At 45.9% G+C, this 21,220-nt stretch overlaps 1 protein-coding gene, 2 long non-coding RNA genes and 5 other non-coding genes across 8 annotated transcripts in view; 1 reads left to right on the top strand and 7 right to left on the bottom strand.

Annotated features, from left to right (window-relative positions):
• The window catches only part of LOC120871010, a 1,597-nt gene extending 155 nt beyond the window's left edge, over positions 1 to 1,442 (bottom strand). Inside the window, exons 1-2 of the long non-coding RNA XR_005722924.1 lie at positions 1,081 to 1,442; positions 1 to 152 (exon numbers count right to left, since the gene is read on the bottom strand). The exon at positions 1 to 152 is cut by the window's left edge and continues 155 nt beyond it. This is a non-coding gene — a long non-coding RNA (uncharacterized LOC120871010). The remainder of the gene's footprint in view (positions 153 to 1,080) is intronic.
• A 7,257-nt stretch (positions 1,443 to 8,699) lies between these two features.
• On the bottom strand, positions 8,700 to 8,771 carry TRNAA-UGC. The gene has a single exon. It is a non-coding gene; the product is annotated as a tRNA-Ala (tRNA).
• A 3,174-nt stretch (positions 8,772 to 11,945) lies between these two features.
• TRNAD-GUC lies at positions 11,946 to 12,017 on the bottom strand. Its single transcript has one exon. It is a non-coding gene; the product is annotated as a tRNA-Asp (tRNA).
• A 127-nt stretch (positions 12,018 to 12,144) lies between these two features.
• LOC120871009 lies at positions 12,145 to 13,289 on the bottom strand. Its single transcript, XR_005722923.1, has 2 exons — positions 12,986 to 13,289; positions 12,145 to 12,415 (listed from the first exon to the last, which is right to left on the bottom strand). It is a non-coding gene; the product is annotated as an uncharacterized LOC120871009 (long non-coding RNA).
• On the bottom strand, positions 12,523 to 12,595 carry TRNAF-GAA. The gene has a single exon. It is a non-coding gene; the product is annotated as a tRNA-Phe (tRNA).
• A 1,447-nt stretch (positions 13,290 to 14,736) lies between the features above and the next one.
• Positions 14,737 to 14,808, bottom strand: TRNAD-GUC. The gene has a single exon. It is a non-coding gene; the product is annotated as a tRNA-Asp (tRNA).
• A 262-nt stretch (positions 14,809 to 15,070) lies between these two features.
• TRNAA-UGC lies at positions 15,071 to 15,142 on the top strand. Its single transcript has one exon. It is a non-coding gene; the product is annotated as a tRNA-Ala (tRNA).
• Positions 15,143 to 19,775: 4,633 nt separating this feature from the next.
• DHX37 (DEAH-box helicase 37) overlaps positions 19,776 to 21,220 on the bottom strand; it is a 31,162-nt gene continuing 29,717 nt past the window's right edge. The window contains exons 26-27 of the mRNA XM_040250592.1: positions 20,437 to 20,534; positions 19,776 to 20,281 (exon numbers count right to left, since the gene is read on the bottom strand). Of these exons, the coding sequence (XP_040106526.1) occupies positions 20,196 to 20,281; positions 20,437 to 20,534 (184 nt within the window). The 3' untranslated portion in view covers positions 19,776 to 20,195. The remainder of the gene's footprint in view (positions 20,282 to 20,436; positions 20,535 to 21,220) is intronic.

Raw genomic sequence — 21,220 nt, 5'->3', positions numbered from 1 at the left:
AGCTGCTTCCCGGCAAAGATCAGCCTCTGCTGGTCTGGGGGGATGCCTTCTTTTTCTTGTATCTTCACCTTGACGTTCTCGATGGTGTCACTCGGCTCCACCTCCAGAGTGATGGTTTTACCAGTGAGGGTCTTTACAAAGATCTGCATTGTCTGTTGGAACAAAAAAATAACACAAAAAAGAGCCCCACCGTTTATCAGTTAATTCACGGCTCAACCAACACCTAATCTTAAAAACTTCACTATGTACCAGCCAAACAACTAACTTGCCCAACAACTCACAAGCTTGACAAGCTCAAAAACAGTTTCAGGTAATTATGAGAGAAAAGCAGGGAAGCCTGACCCAAGTCAATTCACGGGCCTCACTTATCCTCCCCCCTCACTGGATGTCTGTCCTTTGTCAACATTGCAGCGTCCACCCCAGGCCCAAACCCTGCGTCCCAAGACGAGTAAACACCTCCCCACATACGTGCCGGGAGATGGCCCCACCCTAGATTATGAGCCCACAGAAGGGCTGACGTCTCCTAACTGCAGTGGCCAGCGCGTCCCCTCCCCCATCACGGGCGTAGGACGGCTCAGTGGCGTCTGCAATTAATAGCCAGCCCCCGAGAAACAAGAAAGCTTGTCGTGCTGTAGCCCATAGGCTTGCAGAGTCGGACACGACTGAGCGACTTAACACCACCACCACCACCGCGACGGGAAATCGAGTAGTCGCACCTTTCAAACCGTGACCTAATATTCGACTCCTTCACACGCTACCTAACCCTCGTCCCACAGAAAGCTGGACCCCGCCGCCAAGGAAACTTCATGGGCCTCTCGCGTTCACTTGACACTTAAAAGTCCCCTCCCTACCCCCCGTCCTCGCGTCCCACCTCAGGACCAGCTTCAGAGCCTGCCTTCTCCCACTGAGGGATCGGGAACGGCCGCCATTTTGCCGCGTTCCTACCCCTCAGGGCCACCCTGCTGCTCGCGCGCCCGGGGGAACTGTAAGCCCCGGATGCCCCTCGGCCCCCGGTGGCCGGTGAACCACCCGCGTCCCCAGCGGCTGCACGGCCGCAAGACCCCCAGGACGACTCCTCACCAATTGGTGTTGGTAGCAGCAGCGAACACACACGAACGAAGTCTGAACTCCCGGTCCGGACGGAACTGCCTGCGCCACACCCGGGGCTTCCTTATATAGTCATGGGTAACCCCGCCCCGGTGGATTCTTCCGCAAAAACGCCGGGAAGGGACTACTTTTCGCAGGCCTCCCTCCCTCTAAAGAGAAAAGCAGTCCCCTAGAATCGACTCATTCTCCTCCTAAGATGCTCTCTTATGAAGACTGGGGCTTTGGAACCAAGTCTTCTGGGGAGCGGGCGGCCGTCCTGAGCGGCCGAGCGGAGGGATCAGCGGGTTCGCTGAACAGTAGACAGCGGAAGCAGCCGGCCCTCGACTTGCCCGGAAGGAGGTGGGGAGCGGCAAGTGCGAAAACCCGGCACGGATCTGGGCGTCCGGAATGGTCTGTCCAGCCAACCGGGCCCGTTGCCCCCTCCTCTCAGCCCGGACGGGCCCCGCCGTTCTCTAGACCCGCCCTAGACGGACTGTGGTCCGGTCTAGCGCCTCACGCCGAGCCAGGGTCCGGGTCCCCAGGCGCGCACGCCTCCCTGCCCCTCCCCCCACCTCGCTAATAAAGAGGGGTCTTTATTCTGGATCTACTTTAGACAACGACACTATTTCCCTAACCCCCTTATCTTCAGCCCGTCGCGAGGCCTCCCCGGGGGTCCAGCCCCCAACTTGTGGCGGCCGAGCCTGTACCCCACCGGGCGGGCACCAGGACAAGGTGAATGACTCGGCAAAAATCAGGGCTACGGTCTAAAGCGCGCCTCAGGTCGTCAGAACCCTCAGGAATTCCTCTGAACAGGAATGAAAAATAAGTTTCCAAGGGAGAAATCCCTATGGCAGGTGTACATTGAATTTTGAAAAGAAAAGCACAAATTCCACACAGCTGTGTAAAACTCTTTGAGCTGGACCTGGAAGCTGATAGAACTTTCCAGATTGTTCTTCCTGGTTTGTGCTTCATTTGTAAACAGGAAGGCATCAGGATTTGAATTCTGTTGATATTTACTTGAGCTCAGAAATCAAACCTGTTTAAGCCCAAGACTTTAAAAAGATATTAATTGAATCTAAGTTCTGTTTATTCCTGGGGGTGAAATTAATATCCCAAACATAAAACTTAATTCTATAGGCAAATTTCATTTGGGTAAAAGAAAGATTACCAGTTAGATCTTTTTTATTTTTTAAGACAATGTATTTTGTGATTGATCTCTATGTCATTTCTGCAGCAGATTTTTAAACGTATTTAAACCATATGAATATGATGAAACCTTAAAACACTTTAACATGTTTACATGAAATTTACAGTGAAAAATCTTCCTCGTGTCTGCAATTTCCCAGCTACTGTTCTTTCTGGACTCTTCTAGAATATTTCCTATTTCTATAAATGAGAGGAGGGTGTTTTTAAGTTTTTACCGCTAACGCCTTCAAAAATATATGTATATAGAAAAAGAGGCAACCAACTAAGAAATATTCTGCCGTTAAGAAAAGACTACATTCCTGCTTGAGATTATGAACATTACATAATTTAAAGATTATACATAAAATGTGAATAAAAACAAAACGTATATATTTTCTTTGGTAACCCATATGTATGTAGTTATGAAAAAGATCCAAGCGCTTTTCTAAACAGCCTTTAACCTCTGTCAATTTTTAACATTTTTCGGAATGAGTTTATTACTGGGAAGTTAAAATTTAAAATGTCACTTTTCATGTTAGTAGACTCTAGGTGATAGGGACTAAGAGACAAACCTGATGATTAAATAGTTAATCCCCTAGGGTATTATAAGAGAAAAGAGTAAGGGAGATCCTTATAAATTAAGGGGTCTTTCACTCAAGAAAGCAGCTTTGCTTAACCACAAAAACAAGCAGGGTTGCTCAGCAATAAAACCATGCAACAGAAGCATCAGGCAGGCCCCCAAACCAATGAAACAATGGTAGAATGAGACCCACGTCCTACCCACTGAGCTCAATAACTTACTGATTCCTAGGACATGCTCCTCTGGGCACACTAAAAAATATAAAGAAAGGGTGACATTATACTGAAACCTGACATGTTTTTAGTATATGTTCCCACCTTTTTGCTCATCTCTATCATGCCATGACTATCCTGACTCGACCATGTAGGGATAAGAAAACTACACTGCCCAATATGGAGGGGGTACTGATGATGGTAGCTTTATGTCTACCTGAGAATGAGGAAGATGGTCTTCTCCCCCTCCCCAATTTTCTTTTGATTATAAAACTGTAGCCCACTAAGTACCTGGCACGCAGCACCCTCTCACCCAGCCACTTGTAAGCCTTACAATCACTTTAGTCTAATAAATCACTTTTTATTTATCACTTTGCCCCTCATCAAATTTTTTCTGTACTGAAACTTACAGAACTGGAGCTCCTTAGAGCCCCTTCTCCCTGCAAACCAGATTTCTGTGGTTTCACAATGACTTCTAATACAGATTTCTGTGAAAGTTATTTCTAAATTTTTGGAAAGGGGATTTAAAGGAACAGAACATTGAGGCTCTAGGTTTTTTTGTTCCCCCCACCCCCGGCTCCCTAAATTTCAGAAAGAAATTTACAGAGGAACAAAAGGTGAGGTTCTTTCTCAGATGACCAGGACTGGCTTCAAACCACACCCTGTTTGCTTTGGGCTGTTCCTTTGCTGCAAGCCTTGTGATTCATGCTGTTTAAAGCCTGAGTCACAAGCTTTGTGACATAGTTTTTTTTTTTTCAGAATCCAAAAGGTACAGAGAAAAACAGGCCTGATTTCAGAGACATGGGAGGAAAGAAGGATAAAGAGGAGAGAGAAGAGGGGCTCAAAGGAGAGGGAGGGGAGGGGAAGGGGGAATGGGCCAGGGGTTATCTCCAAAGAGAAAACTATATTCTTATGAACTGAAAACACTGATGTTGTCTCTATCAGACGAGTTCTCTGCAATACCCTTGCAGTCTCTAATTTAAGTCTAATTGTGGGTTTGGTTGAAGCAAATAGAAATAAAAATTTGCCCAAGGTCTAGCCCTGAGGTAAGAGGGCGGGGAGAGAAAAATGACCTCTCCAAAGACGGGTGGCTGCTATTTCTCCGGAGCAGTAGTTTTCAACCACGAGAGATTTGGCCCCTGGGTGGACATTTGACAATGTCTAGAGACCTTTTTTTTTTTTTTTTTTTTTTTTGCCCAACACTAGGCTTGTAGCATCTCAGTTCCCCAACCAGGGATTGAAATCAGGCCACAGCATTGAAAGCATAAGTTCTAACCACTGGACTTCCAGGGAATTCCCAGGAGCCATTTTTGGTGGTCACACTATGGTATTGGGGTTGAGGGGTGCCACTGATATCTAGTGAGGAAGGCCAGGGATGCTGCTAAACAATCTGCAGTGAACATTCCCCCACAATACAGAATTAACTTAGCCCCCAATGTCAGTAATCCACTGTGTTGACAAACCTTGTTCTACAGAGGATTATTGTTGTTGTTACAACTGCTTTTCTATTTGCTGAGAAGAGCTCCCAAGATTTAAATGTCCCACTTGGATTCAGTAATCCAAGTCACGCTCCTAAAATCCCCTGACCTAGAATGCAATGTGCTAGAACATGCCAGAAGCAGGATGAGTCACTGGATCCATTTTCAGTTTCTTCCACCCACTTATCCGTCCTTTGCAGACACCCCAGAAAGGATTGCTTCAGAGCTGGCACCAATGGAAGAATGACAGGCCCAGCAACAAGGCAGAACTGGCAGGCAGGCACGAGCATGTGATGAGCTGAGCTCACAAAGGGCCTGGGTGTGGGGCTGCAGGAGATTGGACTGGTGCCTGTTTGTCTGCCTGCCTTTCCTCCTTCCCCCAACAGATTCAGTTCCCCTGGAAGGTCACAACATTGTATGGGACTTAACTCAGCATCATGAGAATGTCCACAAAATGACCAACAAACATTTTCCTCCCAAGAGAGAGGGTGAAATCGGAGAGCTAGATGGGAAAGTTTTGCCTTACAGTGTCATCAGTTATATGACCATAAAAGGAAGTCAAGGCAACCTGCTGCTTGGGGGAAGAAAAAGAGAAGCCCTAGAGACTCTGCTCCCTTCTCTGCGTACATGTGTGTATTTGATTGTCCAGCTTCAAAACAACTCATTTCATAACCCACCAGTGAGAAAATCATACTGAAGTTCCAGTCCCAAATTTTGCCTAGTATAGGAATGTTAAGCAGTTAGGTAACTTATTGGGTCTTTGCTTTGTTTTGTGTTTTAATTTGTTGTTCCTGGATTGTGGCAAAATACACACAAAATATATCCTCTTAACCACTTTTAAGCGTAAAAATCAGTAGTGTTAAGTATATTGTAGGGGAGGAAAAATTATTTTCCTTTTACGCTTCTAAGTTCTTAGCCAAAACACCTGTAATGAAAGATTTAGCAAGAGATATTAAAGACAGAAAAACAACAGTTTATTAACATGCACACCTCGTGTATGTTAGGGAGATACTCCAGAGGGAAAATGTGTCACTCAGAGAGGAGACTTTAGAATTTAGGCTTACATACCATTTTAACAGGCTTCCCAGGTGTTTCAGTTGGTAAAGAATCTGCCAGCAGTGCTGGAGACCAGAGTGTGATCCCTGGGTCAGGAGGATCACCTGGAGAAGGCAATGACAACCCATTCCAGTATCCTTGCCTGGAGAATTCCATGCAAGAGGAGCCTGACAGGCTACAGTCCATGGGGTCCCAAAGCAACTAACACACACACATCATCTTAATATAGAAAGGTCTCTTCAGTCAGTTCAGTTCAGTCGCTCAGTCGTGTCTGACTCTTTGCGACCCCATGAATCACAGCACACCAGGCCTCCCTGTCTATCACCATCTCCTGGAGTTCACTCAGATTCACGTCCATCGAATCTGTGATGCCATCCAGCCATCTCATCCTGGGTCGTCCCCTTTTTCTCCTGCCCCCAATCCCTCCCAGCATCAGAGTCTTTTCCAATGAGTCAGCTCTTCGCATGAGGTGGCCACAGTACTGGAGTTTCAGCTTTAGCATCATTCCTTCCAAAGAAATCCCAGGGCTGATCTCCTTCAGAATGGACTGGTTGAAAGGTCTCTTAAGGGAGAATAAATGATTTTTACTGGGAGAACAGAAGAATAGATAGAGATATGATAGTTTGTGACAAAGTTCAGTGTCATTTTAGTCTCCCCTATGTCAAAAGCCAATCTTCTCTGGTTAGTTAAACTCTTGGGAAGAGGATCTAAGACCACTGAGCTCCTTTTGAAGGATCTGTGTTTGGGCAGATAAAAGGAGTTCAGTGAAAACCTCGCTTTGCTGTTTTTCAAGTGCCAATAGCTCAAAATAATATCAAAAGAACATATTTTTGGGTGGTATATTTTGCTACCCTTCAATTTTCAGTTCACATGCAACCATCACCACCATCTGTCTCCACTCTTCATCTTGCAAGACTGAAACTCTGTACTCTTTAAACACTAACGCTAATCCTTCACACCCAATCCTTGGCGACCATCATTCCTTCTGTCTCTATGAATATGATTGGTTTTTTGTTTGTTTTTTACTCCTGAAAGAGTGTATGCAGGGATGTCAGTTCCCTGACCAAAGATGAAACCCCTGCCCCCTGCAGTGGAAGGGTGGAGTCTTACCCAGAGGACCATAAGGGCAGTCCCATGAATGTGACTACTTTTGGTACCTCATACAAAGGGTTTTGATTTTTTTAAATTGTGAAACCAGATCTAGTGATTGGAAAACATTTTTTCCCCCAAAGATTCAAGACATCTTTTCTAGAAACCTCTATTTCCCAGCACAAGCCTTGTTCTTTCTTCCTTATGGTGTTTTTTTCTTTATCATTGTGCCATTAGAAATATTTAATCATAAGATACACAGTAAAACAGAAGCATATGATTCGTGTGAGGTCTGATAACTTTAAAAATAATCTCAACTTTTTTTTTCTCTTAAAACCTTGTTGACATTTAGGGAGAAATAACCTTCATGGAATTTCCTTACAAAGAGAAGCTGTCACTGGTATTTGACTCCCTAACTGGTGAGTCATTTCATGAATTTCAGTTTCATCTCAAACATGAGGGCTGTGCAGAGTCAGATCCCTCCAGCTCTAAGCTGAGCTGTTTTTATGATTTAAAATATGAGGTCAGATCAAATGAGAGAAAGGATTTGAGGGCTGACAAATTCCTTATTACTGCAAAGAACTGCCAACCCCACAGAGTGCAACAGGATCCCTTCTTTTAATAAAATAGCTTTCATTTTTAATGATAAAATACATACAGTGTACAAATATAGGTTGAAAATGTTTGTGTGCCACAGCCATTCATGCATTCATTTGTGGCCTCTTGGGGAGTAAGCAGGAAGCAAAATGCTGCCTCCTCGAACTGCTGGTTTCCTTTTGGGTGGCTGCCTTTGAAAAATGGTCGTTACTGAGAGCAGAAAAAAGAGCAAGGGCCAGCACAGTCACTCAGACCTTTGAAGGACTTCCAAGCTTGCCGTCTCACGTCCTGGAATGAGTCACCAGGCCTCCAATCTTCTAACTGCAGTCAAATGCCAGGAAGCAGCGGGTAAACTCCCTAAATGATTGTTCTCACTTTTGCTGTGGTTTCAGTCATCACGTTAGGTTTTGCCTTGACATGTTTCTTGTAACTGTTTCCTTTTGTCTCTTCTAACAGCAAAGGTCCATCTAGTCAAGGCTATGGTTTTTCCTGTGGTCATGTATAGGTGTGAGTTGGACTGTGAAGAAAACTGAGCACCGAAGAATTGATGCTTTTGAACTGTGGTGTTGGAGAAGACTCTTGAGAGTCCCTTGAACTGCAAGGAGATCCAACCAGTCCATTCTGAAGGAGATCAGCCCTGGGATTTCTTTGGAAGGAATGATGCTAAAGCTGAAACTCCAGTACTGTGGCCACCTCATGCAAAGAGTTGACTCATTGGAAAAGACTCTGATGCTGGGAGGGATTGGGGGCAGGAGGAAAAGGGGACGACAGAGGATGAGATGGCTGGATGGCATCACGGACTCGATGGACATGAGTTTGAGTGAACTCCGGGAATTGGTGATGGACAGGGAGGCTTGGCATGCTGCGATTCATGGGGTCGCAAAGAGTCGGACACGACTGAGCGACTGGACTGAACTGAACTGAACTGAACTGAACAAAATTACTTTGGGAGTGTTAGGGAATTAAGCAAGGGGAGGTCACATCTGTTGTAAAAATCTCATTTTCACGTAGTGATTGGAGGAGTAATCAGTTCAGTCCCTCAGTCATGTCCAACACTTTGCGACCCCATGGACTGCAGGACGCCAGGCTTCCCTGTCCTTCACCATCTCCCAGAGCTTGCTCAAACTCATGTCCATTGAGTCAGTGATGCCATTCAACCATCTCATCCTCTGTCATCCCCTTCTCCTCCTGCCTTCAGTCTTTCCCAGCATCAGGGTCTTTTCTAATGAGTCAATTTTTCACATCAAGTGGCCAAAGTATTGGAGCTTCAGCATCAGTCCTTCAAATGAATATTCAGGGCTGATCCTTTAGGATTGACTGTAATACCTCCTGTTATAATCACATCCGAGGTGTTTGTATGGTGAACACCTGCAGAAATTGAAGTAAAATGAAATCACGAAAAAAGAGAAACTGGAGTGGAGATGCCGGGGATCGAACCCGGGGCCTCATACATGCAAAGCATGCGCTCTACCACTGAGCTACATCCCCCTCCCTCCTTGATGTGGTTTCTGAAATTCTCTGCTATAGTCTATTCTTTAGATTTTTTTTTTTTCAAATAAAATTTTGTATATTTAAATGAGTGTTGCAGTTTAGCAAAAACAAACCAAAATAAATCCGGACTTGACTTTTATGTTTCTGAACTAGGCCTGTGGTTCATAGCTCTGCAGCCAGCAGCCGAAATTCTAACTGATACTGGAACCAAGGAACAAAAGGAGACAGACCTATTCGTGAATGTTGCTCCTCACAATCAGAAAAGAAGGAAAGGAAAATAAAGAGTTTCTTTCCAATGAATAAAGACTTGCCCCCACTGTAACATCACCCAAAAATCTCTAGTTTCTTGTTCTTTACAATCATTCCAACTTTCGGTGACATATTTTTATCTATGTATAACTGAAAAAGAATATATATATGCATGACCGAATCACTTTGCTATACACTTGAAACTAACAGAGCACTGTAAATTAACTATACTTTGATGAAAATGGAGTTTCCTTCAAGTCAACAAGTTGCCATTCACCAGTTAGGTGAGAGACAAGGAGAACGCAGAAAACTGAGGCTTCACCTTTTCCCACCAGCACTTGAGATTTCCTGGTAGGAAAGAGTCACTTACTATGATGTGCAGAACACACCTGAAAATACCCTGCTACCTCAATCCTCGACTGATCATCTCTCTTCCAGTCTGTGGATACCTGAAACTCTTCAAAGTAAAGTCCAAACGAACTGGTGCCCAGGACACTGGAGCCAGCAGCTGTGATTTCATTATCTTATCTCTCTGGGCCTCCTCTGTGAAAAGGAGATTTGAATAGTAATTACTTCATAGAGTGATTGTGACCACTGAATGATATACAGAGAACGTTGATCTTTTTATTTATTTATTTTTTCATTTTCATTTTTATTTTGACTCCAGAAACAATTTGTTTTGGGTTATAGCCAATTGACATATTGTGTTAGTTTCAGGTGAACAGTGAAGGGAGGCCGCCATACAGGTACCCATTCTCCCCCAAAGCTCCCTCCCATCCAGGCCGTCACATAACATTGAAGAGAGCTCCATGCGCTGTACAATAGGCTTTTGATTGTTATCCATTTAAAATATATAGTGTGTACATGACCTTCCCAAACTCCCTAACTATCCCTTCCCTGTGGCAACCGTGAGTTCATTTTCTAAGTTTGAATCTCTTTCTGTTTTGTAAGTAAATTCACTTATATAATTTCTTTTTATATTCCACATATAAGGGATGTCAAATGATACGTCTCCTTCACACAGAGAAGGTTTAGAACAGTGCCTGGTACAAGACCCGTGCTCTAAAATGCCTGTTCTCATTATTAAAAATGCTGTTATATGAACTCCAGCAAAGGCCTATTGCTTTGCATAATCACCCCATGTGTGGACTGATGCTTTGCTGATGCTGTTTGGTGAAACAGAGAAAGAACAGGAGGGCATTGGGGTGCAGTGTGGAATGGGGCTCCATAGAAATCCATTGTCTGACCTTATTCCTGTAGCTCAAGGGGACAACCACAAGAGCGACCTTACCTGCAGAATGGAAGAGGGATCGTGGCTTCGGTGGAGGTATTCTGGACCTGGCTTGGAAGCCAGTTGAAGGGTCGTGGTCAGTTCAGTAAGTGTCCCCGATTGCTCTGCTCCAGACAAGCCCGATCACGTTTAAAACTCATGTGTAAAACTTAGAAACAAACCCATGCTCCTAACTGTGGCCTTTAAGGCTCTCAGTGATCTGGCATCTCTGTGATCTGGCGTCTGGGGGCCCCTGCCCCACCAGTGTTCCTCCCATACTCCCCTCCTCTTCTCTAGGAGAACTCTAGCCACACATCTGTCTTTGCTGTTCCTCAGGCAGACCAGACTCCCTGCACCTCAGGGCCTTTGCACTTGCCATTCTCTTGGTATGGAAAGCAGATATACTCATGATCATCTTTTTCTTACTGTCAGGGTCCTCAGAAAGGCCTTCCTGACTAACTCTCTAAAAGGATCTGTGGGGATATCCCTGGCGGTCCAGTCCTTAAGACTTTACCCTCCTACTTCAGGGGGGCGGGTTCGATCTCTGGTGGAGGCAATAAGATGCCACGTGACGTGCTGGTGGCCAAAAAAAAATTCTTTTTTTAGGTTTTTAATAAAAAAGGCACCCATGGATCGTTTGCATTCACTTTGATTTGTTTTGTTTTTCTTCATAGTATATATTGGTCTCAGAACCTGTTTTTACACTGTTTGTTTATTGTCTGTGTCCCTGACTTGGTAGGTTCATGAGAGCAGAGCCTCCTCTGTCTTGCTTTCTGCTCTAACTTCTGTGCCATGAACAGTGCCTGGCAGACAACTACTCAGTAGATATTCATAGAATTAGTGTGGAACAACAACAGCAAAAAATGAACAGACAAATAAATGAATGAAGCCTGGGGAGAATGATAGCTATATTTAAAAAGTTCAGTCTGCAAGTGAATTAAGAGGAGAAAACAGTTAGGTTTAGAGTCTCTCTGTTTCAAATCCGTTAACATTTTCTGAAGGCCAGCCTCTGAGCCGGCGCAAGACCTAAGAAGATGAAATATTTGCAGCAGAGTGAGCATCTTCTGGTTTTAGAGGGAAACAGTCTTATTTGGGGAAACCATTTATAAACCAAACACTTGACAGCGGTGTTGTGGCATGGCGGAAATGGAAAATTCCGTTTCAATGTGAGAACTTTTTCTTTCTTGTAACCAAGGGAAGAAGTGAGGGCGCTCGTGGGTGACTGTGACCAAGCAGTTAACAAGATAACCGCCCGACCAAATCTCGCTTGCTTGCCAGGTTTATTTTTTAAGAGAAGAGTAAGGAATTTTTCGGAGTAGGCAATTGCACCCCACTCCAGTACTCTTGCCTGGAAAATCCCATGGATGGAGGAGCCTGGTAGGCTGCAATCCATGGGGTCGGACACGACTGAACGACCTCACTTTCAATTTTCTGTTTCACGCATCGGAGAAGGAAATGGCACCCCACTCCAGTGTTCTTGCCTGGAGAATCCCAGGGACGGGGGAGCCTGGTGGGCTGCCGTCTATGGGGTCGCACAGAGTCGGAGACGACTGAAGCGACTTAGCAGCAGCAGCAAGGAATTTTTATGAAAGTTGAAGAATTGGCTTGAAAAAGAAATGAAATTAAAGTACAGGCGATAGAAAACAAGTCGCCTCCCCGTCGGGGAATCGAACCCCGGTCTCCCGCGTGACAGGCGGGGATACTCACCACTATACTAACGAGGACTAGCTCTGCCAAGGCCTTTTCAGCTCAGCCTTTAAAGGTATACTCAGTGTTCTTTAGCGTTCCTCAACCAGTGACGTGTTCTAAAAGGTTAAATATCTCATCTTTTCTTACAAAATACAAAAAGGCAAAGTTCCACTTCATTTAATTTCGTCTTAAAAAGTCCGTTTCCTCCTCTGCTCGTGATTTAGTCGCGAGGGTTCTGAGAACAGAAATTAATAAGCAGCAAAAAATAACCAGCAAAAAGTTACCAACAGACGTCAACAAACGTCTAACAGAGGTAGTTTAGGAAGTGAAAGAAATGGAGTCAAGTAATTCTTGGACTTGTCTGATTTTTCCAGTCGGGGAAGTGTGAGGAAGTTCCCATACCGTCTTGGCTTCCCTTTGATAGTACTTGAAGCTGTTTTAAACAAAGAAAATGAAATCCTTTTATTAATTCGAAAGAATAATTTCGTATTGTTTTCCCCCGACACAAGAGGAAAGGGGGGAAAAAAGGAAAAACATCGCTGCCGAAACCCGGGATCGAACCAGGGACCTTTAGATCTTCAGTCTAACGCTCTCCCAACTGAGCTATTTCGGCTACTGTCGGCGTAAGGCTGCGTTTCTTTCCTCCTCGTGATCTACGGGCCCCGCGTCATCGACCGGGAGGTCCGCTGCTGGGGCAGGGGATCAGCCGGAATGCACGCCTTTCAGGATTGCCCCGCACCTTCCCCCTCTCGTCCTTCAAGGTCGTTGCCTCCGAGAAGCTTCCCCTGATCACGTCTCCCACCACTACCCCAGCCCTGTATTGTTCACTGTTAGCCTAGGTACTGTTTTCCTTGTCCACCATCTGTTGCCTCCCTTCCCCAGCTAGAATGACAGATCCACGACGGGCAGAGAAGTCATCAGCCTCAGTCACTGCTGTATCGCTTAAGGCCGACAACAGTGCTTGGCACTTAATAGCTGCTTAAAAATATTAGTTGAATCTTACCTTTCTCAGAGTTCCACTTTCTCAGGATCTTTTCTCTGAGCAAAAGAATAAGGTCTCCCCTTGGTTGCAGCTCCCGGAGCAGCCCAAGGCATAGCAAGGATGCTGACCACGCCAAGGCCAGATTGTGGCTTTCCTCGCGGCAGTAAGTGACTCAAATCCAGACTCTAAGCATAGCCACCTCACCCGTGACACCTGCTCAGCTTCAAGGCACCAAGAAATCAACAGGTCTGCATCCAGGTTCGGCTCTCTCTGCTTCCCTGCCCTTGGGAGATGGGTGGGTAGGGAGTACTGTTTGGGAGAGGTTGAGCAAGTGGGTAGGTCCTTCATGATGTGAAGTCGTTTAATAAGGGTTTGCGAAGCACTTAATATCTATGTGATCCAGTCACAAATACGGTAACAAAATAGTTCCTTGTGATAGGAATGCTAAGAAGCAAAATAAATGGTAGTGAGGGGGTGGAATACCTGGTTATGGGGGCAGTAAGAGGAAGGGAATGCTGGGAAGACTTGGAGCATGAAGAGCCCGCTGAGGAAGAGCCTCTGGAGTAGAGGCAAAGCTAATGCAAAGGCCCTGGGGCTGAAAGACTCGGGCTATTTGTAGGAATGGAAAGGAAGCCAGTATGGAAGAGGCAAAGAGGGTGAGGGGGCAGAAGGTAGGAGGCAAGAAGAAAGAGGTGGACAGAGGCCAGGTCTTGCCCGTCTTGAAGGCCATGGTAAAGGGTTTGTACTTTCTTCTGTGTGGGAAAGCCTCTGGGGAGAGAGTGATATTATTTACGTCTTAAAGTCTCCCTTGGCTTTCTTGTGGAGAACGGACAGGAGGGACTCAACTGGCAGCAAGAAGACCAGTGAGATGCTGACAGCTCAAAATAAACAATACACCAAAGCAGCATCTCCAGAATTCCTTCAGGAGAGAGGAGATATGGCAGGAGACCCTACTGCTGCTTTTCACGAAAGCATAGTAGTGTATCAACTTGATAAAATCCAATGTGGAAGAAAGGAAGGAAGGAAGGGAAGGAGAGTGAAAAAATTCACAGTCCACGGAAGTACAGAATTTTGGAAAGGCAGAGTCACTCCCACCTTATCCCAGTTTTCCCCAGAAGTAACCAGTGTCTAGACCAGATGGTGATTTATGTGACCTTAGACAAGTTATTGGACCCTTTCCCTGTGCCTGCATTTCATCTGTTTAATATCATAAACTGACCCCCACCAGACTTGCTGTGAGGACTAAATGAGTGCACACCTGCTAAGCGCTTGTGCATACTATCCTGTACGCGATAGGAGCTATATAATGTGTGCTCTAGTTGTCATTAATTGTGATCAGATCAGAAATGTAACCAAGACGACATTGCTAATCAACTATACTTCAATATAAGATTTTGTTAAAATTTTATTGATTTATTAAGATATAATTATTTAACATTGTGTAAGTTTATGGTGTACAATGTGATTAGATACATTTATATAGTCTGAGCAATTTTCATTTTAAACTATAGCCATAATAATGTGTTAAAATAAATTTTCTTAAACATACAAATATGAATACACTCACTGCATATTTATTCTTACATAAAAGAGAACTTACTACTTCTGCTTGAGTACCAGGTCCTTTTCACTATGTTCCTGGGGCCACGGACATCCTTAGAGATTTACATGTACTGGTCACAAACGCGATTAGCATGACTTTCGTTTATCTATCCGTATATTGTTGAGGGAGACATTTTGGAGATTGTAGTGAATTAAAACATCTTGTTAGCCTCCCCGTCGGGGAATCGAACCCCGGTCTCCCGCGTGACAGGCGGGGATACTTACCACTATACTAACGAGGATGCAACTTACCCAGCGTTCTCCAGCCGGACTCATAAAGAAATACCATTCTTTCGCTGCCACATCTACTCCGCACTACTATCTCCATCCTCTCAGTGCTGGGCGTCCCTGGCTAGCGGGCTCCTCGGGGTGTGGACCTATTTGAATTGGTAAAGGCACTCACGGACTGAATTCTGAGTGTCCAGAACGAACGCCATGTTTGGAAAAGAGGAGAAAAACGTGATTTCCTATATCCTCATTCCAAGAATGCAACACCACAAGGGAGGGGATGTAGCTCAGTGGTAGAGCGCATGCTTTGCATGTATGAGGCCCCGGGTTCAATCCCCGGCATCTCCAGGTTTTTCTTTTCTTCTCCCTCTTTCTTTTTTTTAACCACCTCCTCTGGATCAGTCCGGAGAAGGCAAGGGCAACACACTCCAGTACTCTGGCCTTGAAAATCCCATGGACGGAGGAGCCTAGTGTGCTGCAGTCCATGGGGTCGCTGAGAGTCGGACAAGAGCGACCTCACTTTCACTTTTCGCTTTCATGCATTGGAGAAGGAAATGGCAACCCCCACCAGTGTTCTTGCCTGGAGAATCCCAGGGATGGCGGAGCCTGGTGGGCTGCCGTCTATGGGGTCGCACAGAGTCGGACACGACTGAAGCGCCTTAGCAGCAGCAGCAGCTGGATCAGTCATACAGCAAATCCGGAAAGGGGACCTAAATTCTCCGTATCATCTGACTTAAGAAGTGGGTTTCACTGGAGAGGGCACTGCTAGTCAAATGCCGCTGGTCTCAATCACAGATGCCCCTGTCCCCTCCCCTGAAGATTCCCATTCAGGTCAGCAGGGAGCCTGCGGTTTTAAACTAACACTCCTAGTGATTCGGGTCATCAAGCAGTTGGAAAACACTAACTTTCTAAGGAGGGTTTTGCAACTGGCCATTCATTCATTTAAGGACTCCTAAGCACCTAGTGGACACACTGAGCACCTACTGTGTGCTCGGGTAGTGTCAATTACCCTTGAATCCCCAGATATGGCATGCAAGATTTCACACCCCTCCCAGACTTGGTATTCCAGTTTAGAAAGCTAGCAATAAGCAAGGAGCAGTAAATCTTATGAAGACAGTAATAGTGATGACATGGAGACTAAAGGGGGAGGATGTGGGAGCTGCCATAGATACAGTGTGTGAGTGGCGGGACACTGCAGGAACAGAGGACATAGCAGATGTAAAGGCCCTGAGGTTGAGAGCAGTAGGGAATGGAATTTGCCTTTAATGAATGAGAGTAGAACAGAGTTCACTTCCACTGTATAATTGTAAGGGGTTTGATTAGGTCATATCTGAATGGCCTAGTGGTTTTCCCTACTTTCTTGAATTTAAGTCTGAATTTTGCAATAGGAGTTCATGATCTGAGCCACAGTCAGATCCCGGTCTTGTTTTTCTTGACTTTGTAGAGCTTTTTTTGGCTTCCCAGGTGGCTCCTGTGGGTAAAGAATCCATCTGCGTGCAATGCAGGGGAAGCAGGCAGACATGAGATGGATCCCCCCAGGTCAGGAAGATCTCCTGAGGAGGGCATGGCAACCCACTCTTGTATTCTTGCCTGGAGAATCCCATGGACAGAGGAGCCTGGTGGGCTACAATTCATAGGGTTGCAAAGAGTCAGATATGACGGAAGTGAGTGACTGTGCGTAGAACTTCTCTGTCTTTGGCTGCAAAGAATATAGTCAATCTGATTTCGGTATTGACCATCTGGTGATGTACATGTGTAGAGTCATCTCTTGCGTTCTTGGAAGAAGGTATTTCTTCTTGACCAGCGTGTTCTCTTGGCAAAATTATGCTAGCCTTGGCCTTCTTTCATTTTGTATTCCAAGGCCAAACTTGCTGGTTACTCCAGGTATTGCTTGACTTTCTACTTCTGCATTCCATTCCCCTATGATAAAAAGAGGATCTTTTTTTTTGGTGTTCTAGAAGATCTTGTAGGTCTTCATAAAACCATTCAACTGAAGCTTCTTCAGCATTAGTAGTTGGAGCATAGACTTGGTTTGCTGTGATATTAAATGGTTTGCTTTGAAAACAAACCGAGATCGTTCTGTTGTTTTTGAGATTGCACCAAAAACTGCATTTCGAACTCTTTTGTTGATTATGAGGCCTACTTCATTTCTTCTAAGGATCCTTGCCCACAGTAATAGATATAATAATCATCCAATATTTGTCACAGTGGAATTGACAAATAGATTCAAGGGATTAGATCTGATCGAGTGGCTGAAGAACCATAGACAGAGGTTCATAACGTTGCACAGGAGGCAGTGATCAAAACAATCCCCAAGAAATAAAAATGCAAAAAGGCGAATTGGCTGTCTGACGGGGCCTTACAAATAGCTTGAGAAGAGAAGAGAAGTGAAAGGCAAAGGAGAAAAGAAAAGATATAACCATCTGAATGCAGAGTTTCAAAGAATAGCAAGGAGAGATAAGAAAGCCTTCCTAAGTGAACAATGCAAAGAAACAGAGGAAAACAACAGAATGGGAAAGACGAGAATACTGGAATGGGTTGCCATTTCCTTGTCCAAGGACAAGAAAGTTAGAGATACCAAAGGAACATTTCATGCAAAGATAGGCACAATAAAGGACACAAATGGTATGGACCTAACAGAAACAGAAGAGATTAAAAGAGGTGGCAAGAATACACAGAACTAAACAAAAAAGATCTTAATGACCCAGATCACCACGATGGTATGATCATTCACTTAGAGTCAGACATCCTGGATTGATAAGTCAAATGGACCTTAGGAAGCATCACCACAAACAAAGCTAGTGGAGGCAATGGAATTCCAGCTGAGCTATTTCAAATCCTAAAAGATGATGCTGTTAAAATGTTGCACTCAATATGCCAACAAATTTGGAAAACTCAGCAGTGGCCGTAGAACTGGAAAAGGTTATTTTTCATTTCAATCCCAAAGAAGGGCAATGCCAAAGAATGTTCAAACTATTGCATAACTGCTCTCATTTCACATGCCAGCAAGGTCATGTTCAAAATCCTCCAAGCTAGCTTCAACAGTATATGAACAGAGAACTTGAAAAGGCAGAGGAACCAGAGATCAAATTGCCAACATCTGTTGAGTCATAGAGAAAGCAAGAGAACTCCAGAAAAACATCTACTTCTGCTTCATTGACTATGTTAAACCCTTTGACTGCATGGGTCACAACAAACGGCGGAAAATTCTTCAAGATGGGAATACCAGACCACTTTACCTGCCTCTTAAGAAATCTGTATGCAGGTCAGTAAGCAACAATTAGAACTGGACATGGAACAACAGACTGGTTCCAAATTGGGAAAGGAGTACATCAAGGCTGCATATTGACACCCTGCTTATTTAACTTATATGCAGAGTACGTCATGAGAAATGCTGGGCTGGATAAAGCACAAGCTGGAATCAAGAGTGTCGGGAGAAATATCAATAACCTGATATGTAGATGACACCACCCTTATGACAGAAAGCAAAAAGGAACTAAAAAGCCTCATGATGAAGGTGAAAGAGGAGAGTGGAAAGCTGGCTTAAAACTCAACATTCAATAAAACAAAGATCATGGCATCTGGTCCCATCACTTCAAGGTAAATAGATGCGGAAACAATGGAAACAAGTGACAGACTTTATTTTCTTGGGCTCCAAAATCACCGTGAATGGTGACAGTAGTCATGAAATCAACACACTTGTTCCTTGGAAGGAAAGCTATGACAAACCTAGACAGCATATTACAAGGCAGAGACATCCATATAGTCAAAGCTATAGTTTTTCCAGTAGTCATGTATGAATGTGAAAGTTGGACCATAAAGAAGGCTGAGCGCCAAAGAATTGATGTTTTCGAACTGTGGTGTTGGAGAAGACTCGAGAGTCCCCTGGACTGCAAGATAAAACTAGTCGATTTCAAAGGAAATCAGACCTGAATATTCTTTGGAAGGACTGATGCTGAAGCTGAAACTCCAATACTTTGGCCACCTGATGTGAAGAACTGACTCATTGGAAAAGATCCTGATGCTGGGAAAGATTGAGGGCAGGAGGAGAACCGGACAACAGAGGATGAGACGGTTGGATGGCATCACCGACTCAATGGACATGAATTTGAGCAAGCTCCAGGAGATGGTGAAGGACAGGGAATCTGGCATGCTGCAGTCCATGGGGTCACAGAGACTTGGACACAACTGAGCAATTAAACAACGGGAGAGGGTTGACTCTTCCAAGACACTGGAAGACCTGTCGCAGGGGAAGGATGTGATGTTTTAAATGGCTTCCTCTGGCTGCCATGTGGAAAATTCATCACAGTTGGGCAGAGGGGACCTGAGACCAGCCAGGAAGCCACTGCCATGGCCCAAGTGGGAGCAGGTGGTGGCACCCTGGCAGTGGAGGTGGGGGTGGCCCAGTAGTGGAAGTGGGAAGCGCAAGGGGCAGATCCTGGAAGTGAACTAATAGACCTGGCAGATGGCTTAGATGTGGGCGGAGGAGTAGGGGATACCTCCTAGTTGGGGAACACTAAGGCCATGCTATGGAGAAAGTAAATAGTTTTGGAAATATTAACCCTCACGTATCTTTGTTGTTTTGTCTTATGTATGTATATTATGGAATGTATGTGTTTATTTTTTTGGCTGCACTGCAAATCTTGCAGGATCTTAGTTCCCTGACCAGGGATCAAACCTGGGGCCCAGCAGTGAAAGTGCAGAGTGCTAACCACTGAACCACCAGGAAATTCCCGAATTTATGTTTCTATTTGTGCAAGTTGATTCAGGGCAAAAACCTAAGTAAAAGAAAACCGATCAACTTCTACAGGCTCACTGTGCCCTGTATCACCACTAACACATTTGTGAGCATCTACCCAGACTAGTTTCCACATGCATGCGTGCGTGTGTTGAGTGTGCAAGTACGCACAGGCAGGATGTTCCCAGACCCGGCCCCCCACCCAATATGGAGATTCACCAAAAGAATGCACTAGACTCAGTATACAGCTGCTGTCACTTAGGATTTATTACACAGCAATGTAGACTGTGGGGAGCTGACCCCACCAGCTCCACAGGAGCCAGCTGGGGCCCTGGGGGCCGTCCCTGGCTGGGGCAGGGGAGGGGCTTGCACCATACCAGCAGGGAACCAAGAGCAGAGGAGGCCCTGCTGCTCTACAAGGGACTAATGTAGTCCACAGAGCATGTTTAAAACGGGACCAGCGTGGGAGATAAAACCATTATCTATTTTGTAATAAATAGTTAAGAAAAGTCACCCCGGGTTGGACTGCCCAGGATGGCAGCAAGTTGTGCCCAGGATTGAGCCAAGAGGCTCAACCTGTCCCTGGGTGCAGTCTGGAGTCAGGGTGGCCACAGCGGACCCTGATCGCTGCCAGGCCCCCTCAGCCTGCAGGCAGGCGCCGCGTCAGTGGTCACGGGTGGGTGGCCAGGCTTTCTCAACATCAGCGTGCACGGCCTGTGGGAGCCACTCAAGGTACTCGGCTAGCAGGTCTGCAGAGAAGGGAGGGAGGGGGGTCAGAGTGGCTCTGTGCCCGCCCGCCAGCTGCAGGGCAGACCCTCCCACCAGCCCCAGGTCCCCTGGGTGGCCCCATCCCATCGTCCCCCCAACCCCCTTGCTGTGGGACACCCGCCCTGGTCAGGCTCACATTTGGGGTTTTTGCTCCAAGCCACCAGCAAGGCATCTCGGCAGTTGGCTTTCTTGGCAACAAGGGCTCTCAGGAGGCTCTCTGTCCTGGGCTGCAGCCTGTGCATGGGATGCAGGACATGGGGCATCCTGAAGTCCACTGCCAGGCCAGCCCTGCCCATGAGGTCTCCTTCCCTCCATCTCACTAGGGGTGCTGGGCGGATGAAAGGATCTAGACTCCATCACCTCCCACCACTTGCCTCTGATCCACCCACCCAGGCTGCTTCTGTACTTGCTGCTTGTCTCATTTAGAACCTTCCTCCAGACCTCTGCCTGCCTCACAGCCCTGCCTCCCCTGAACCTGCTCAGTCAGGCTTTCCTTTTCTTTCCCTGCCCGATGCCTCATTCCCACATCCTGCTCTGTCCCTTCGTGGCTAGGCCACCAACTGCCATTTGTACTAGTTGTTCAACCTCCCTGCACTGGAACATCGCACAGGACACGGTCGTGGCTCGATCCCGGCACGAGAACACGGCCGGCACAGAGTGGATGCTCAAAACCAAGTGCTGGGTGAATGACCTGGTAGGCAGGGGCTCCTGGAACCACAGCCCCATTGTGAATCCCCGGGGAGTGCAGGTGTGTGTGCACACCTGCCTGCTTGCTTCTGGTGCCTCAAGCCCCTTGCCTGGTCTGGGGTGCCAGCCTCAGGAAGAGGGAGGCAGCTTCTTGGGACTGGTCCATGGGCAGAAAGAAGAAAGACAGGAGTGTGTGCTTAGTTGCTTAGTCATGTCTGACTGCGACCCCGTGG

Source organism: Oryx dammah, unplaced genomic scaffold, assembly GCF_014754425.2.
Source record: "Oryx dammah isolate SB20612 unplaced genomic scaffold, SCBI_Odam_1.1 HiC_scaffold_12, whole genome shotgun sequence".
Taxonomy (NCBI): Eukaryota; Metazoa; Chordata; class Mammalia; order Artiodactyla; family Bovidae; genus Oryx; species Oryx dammah.
The sequence above is the reverse complement of the archived record's forward strand: the minus strand, read 5'-3'. Positions and strand labels throughout refer to the sequence as shown.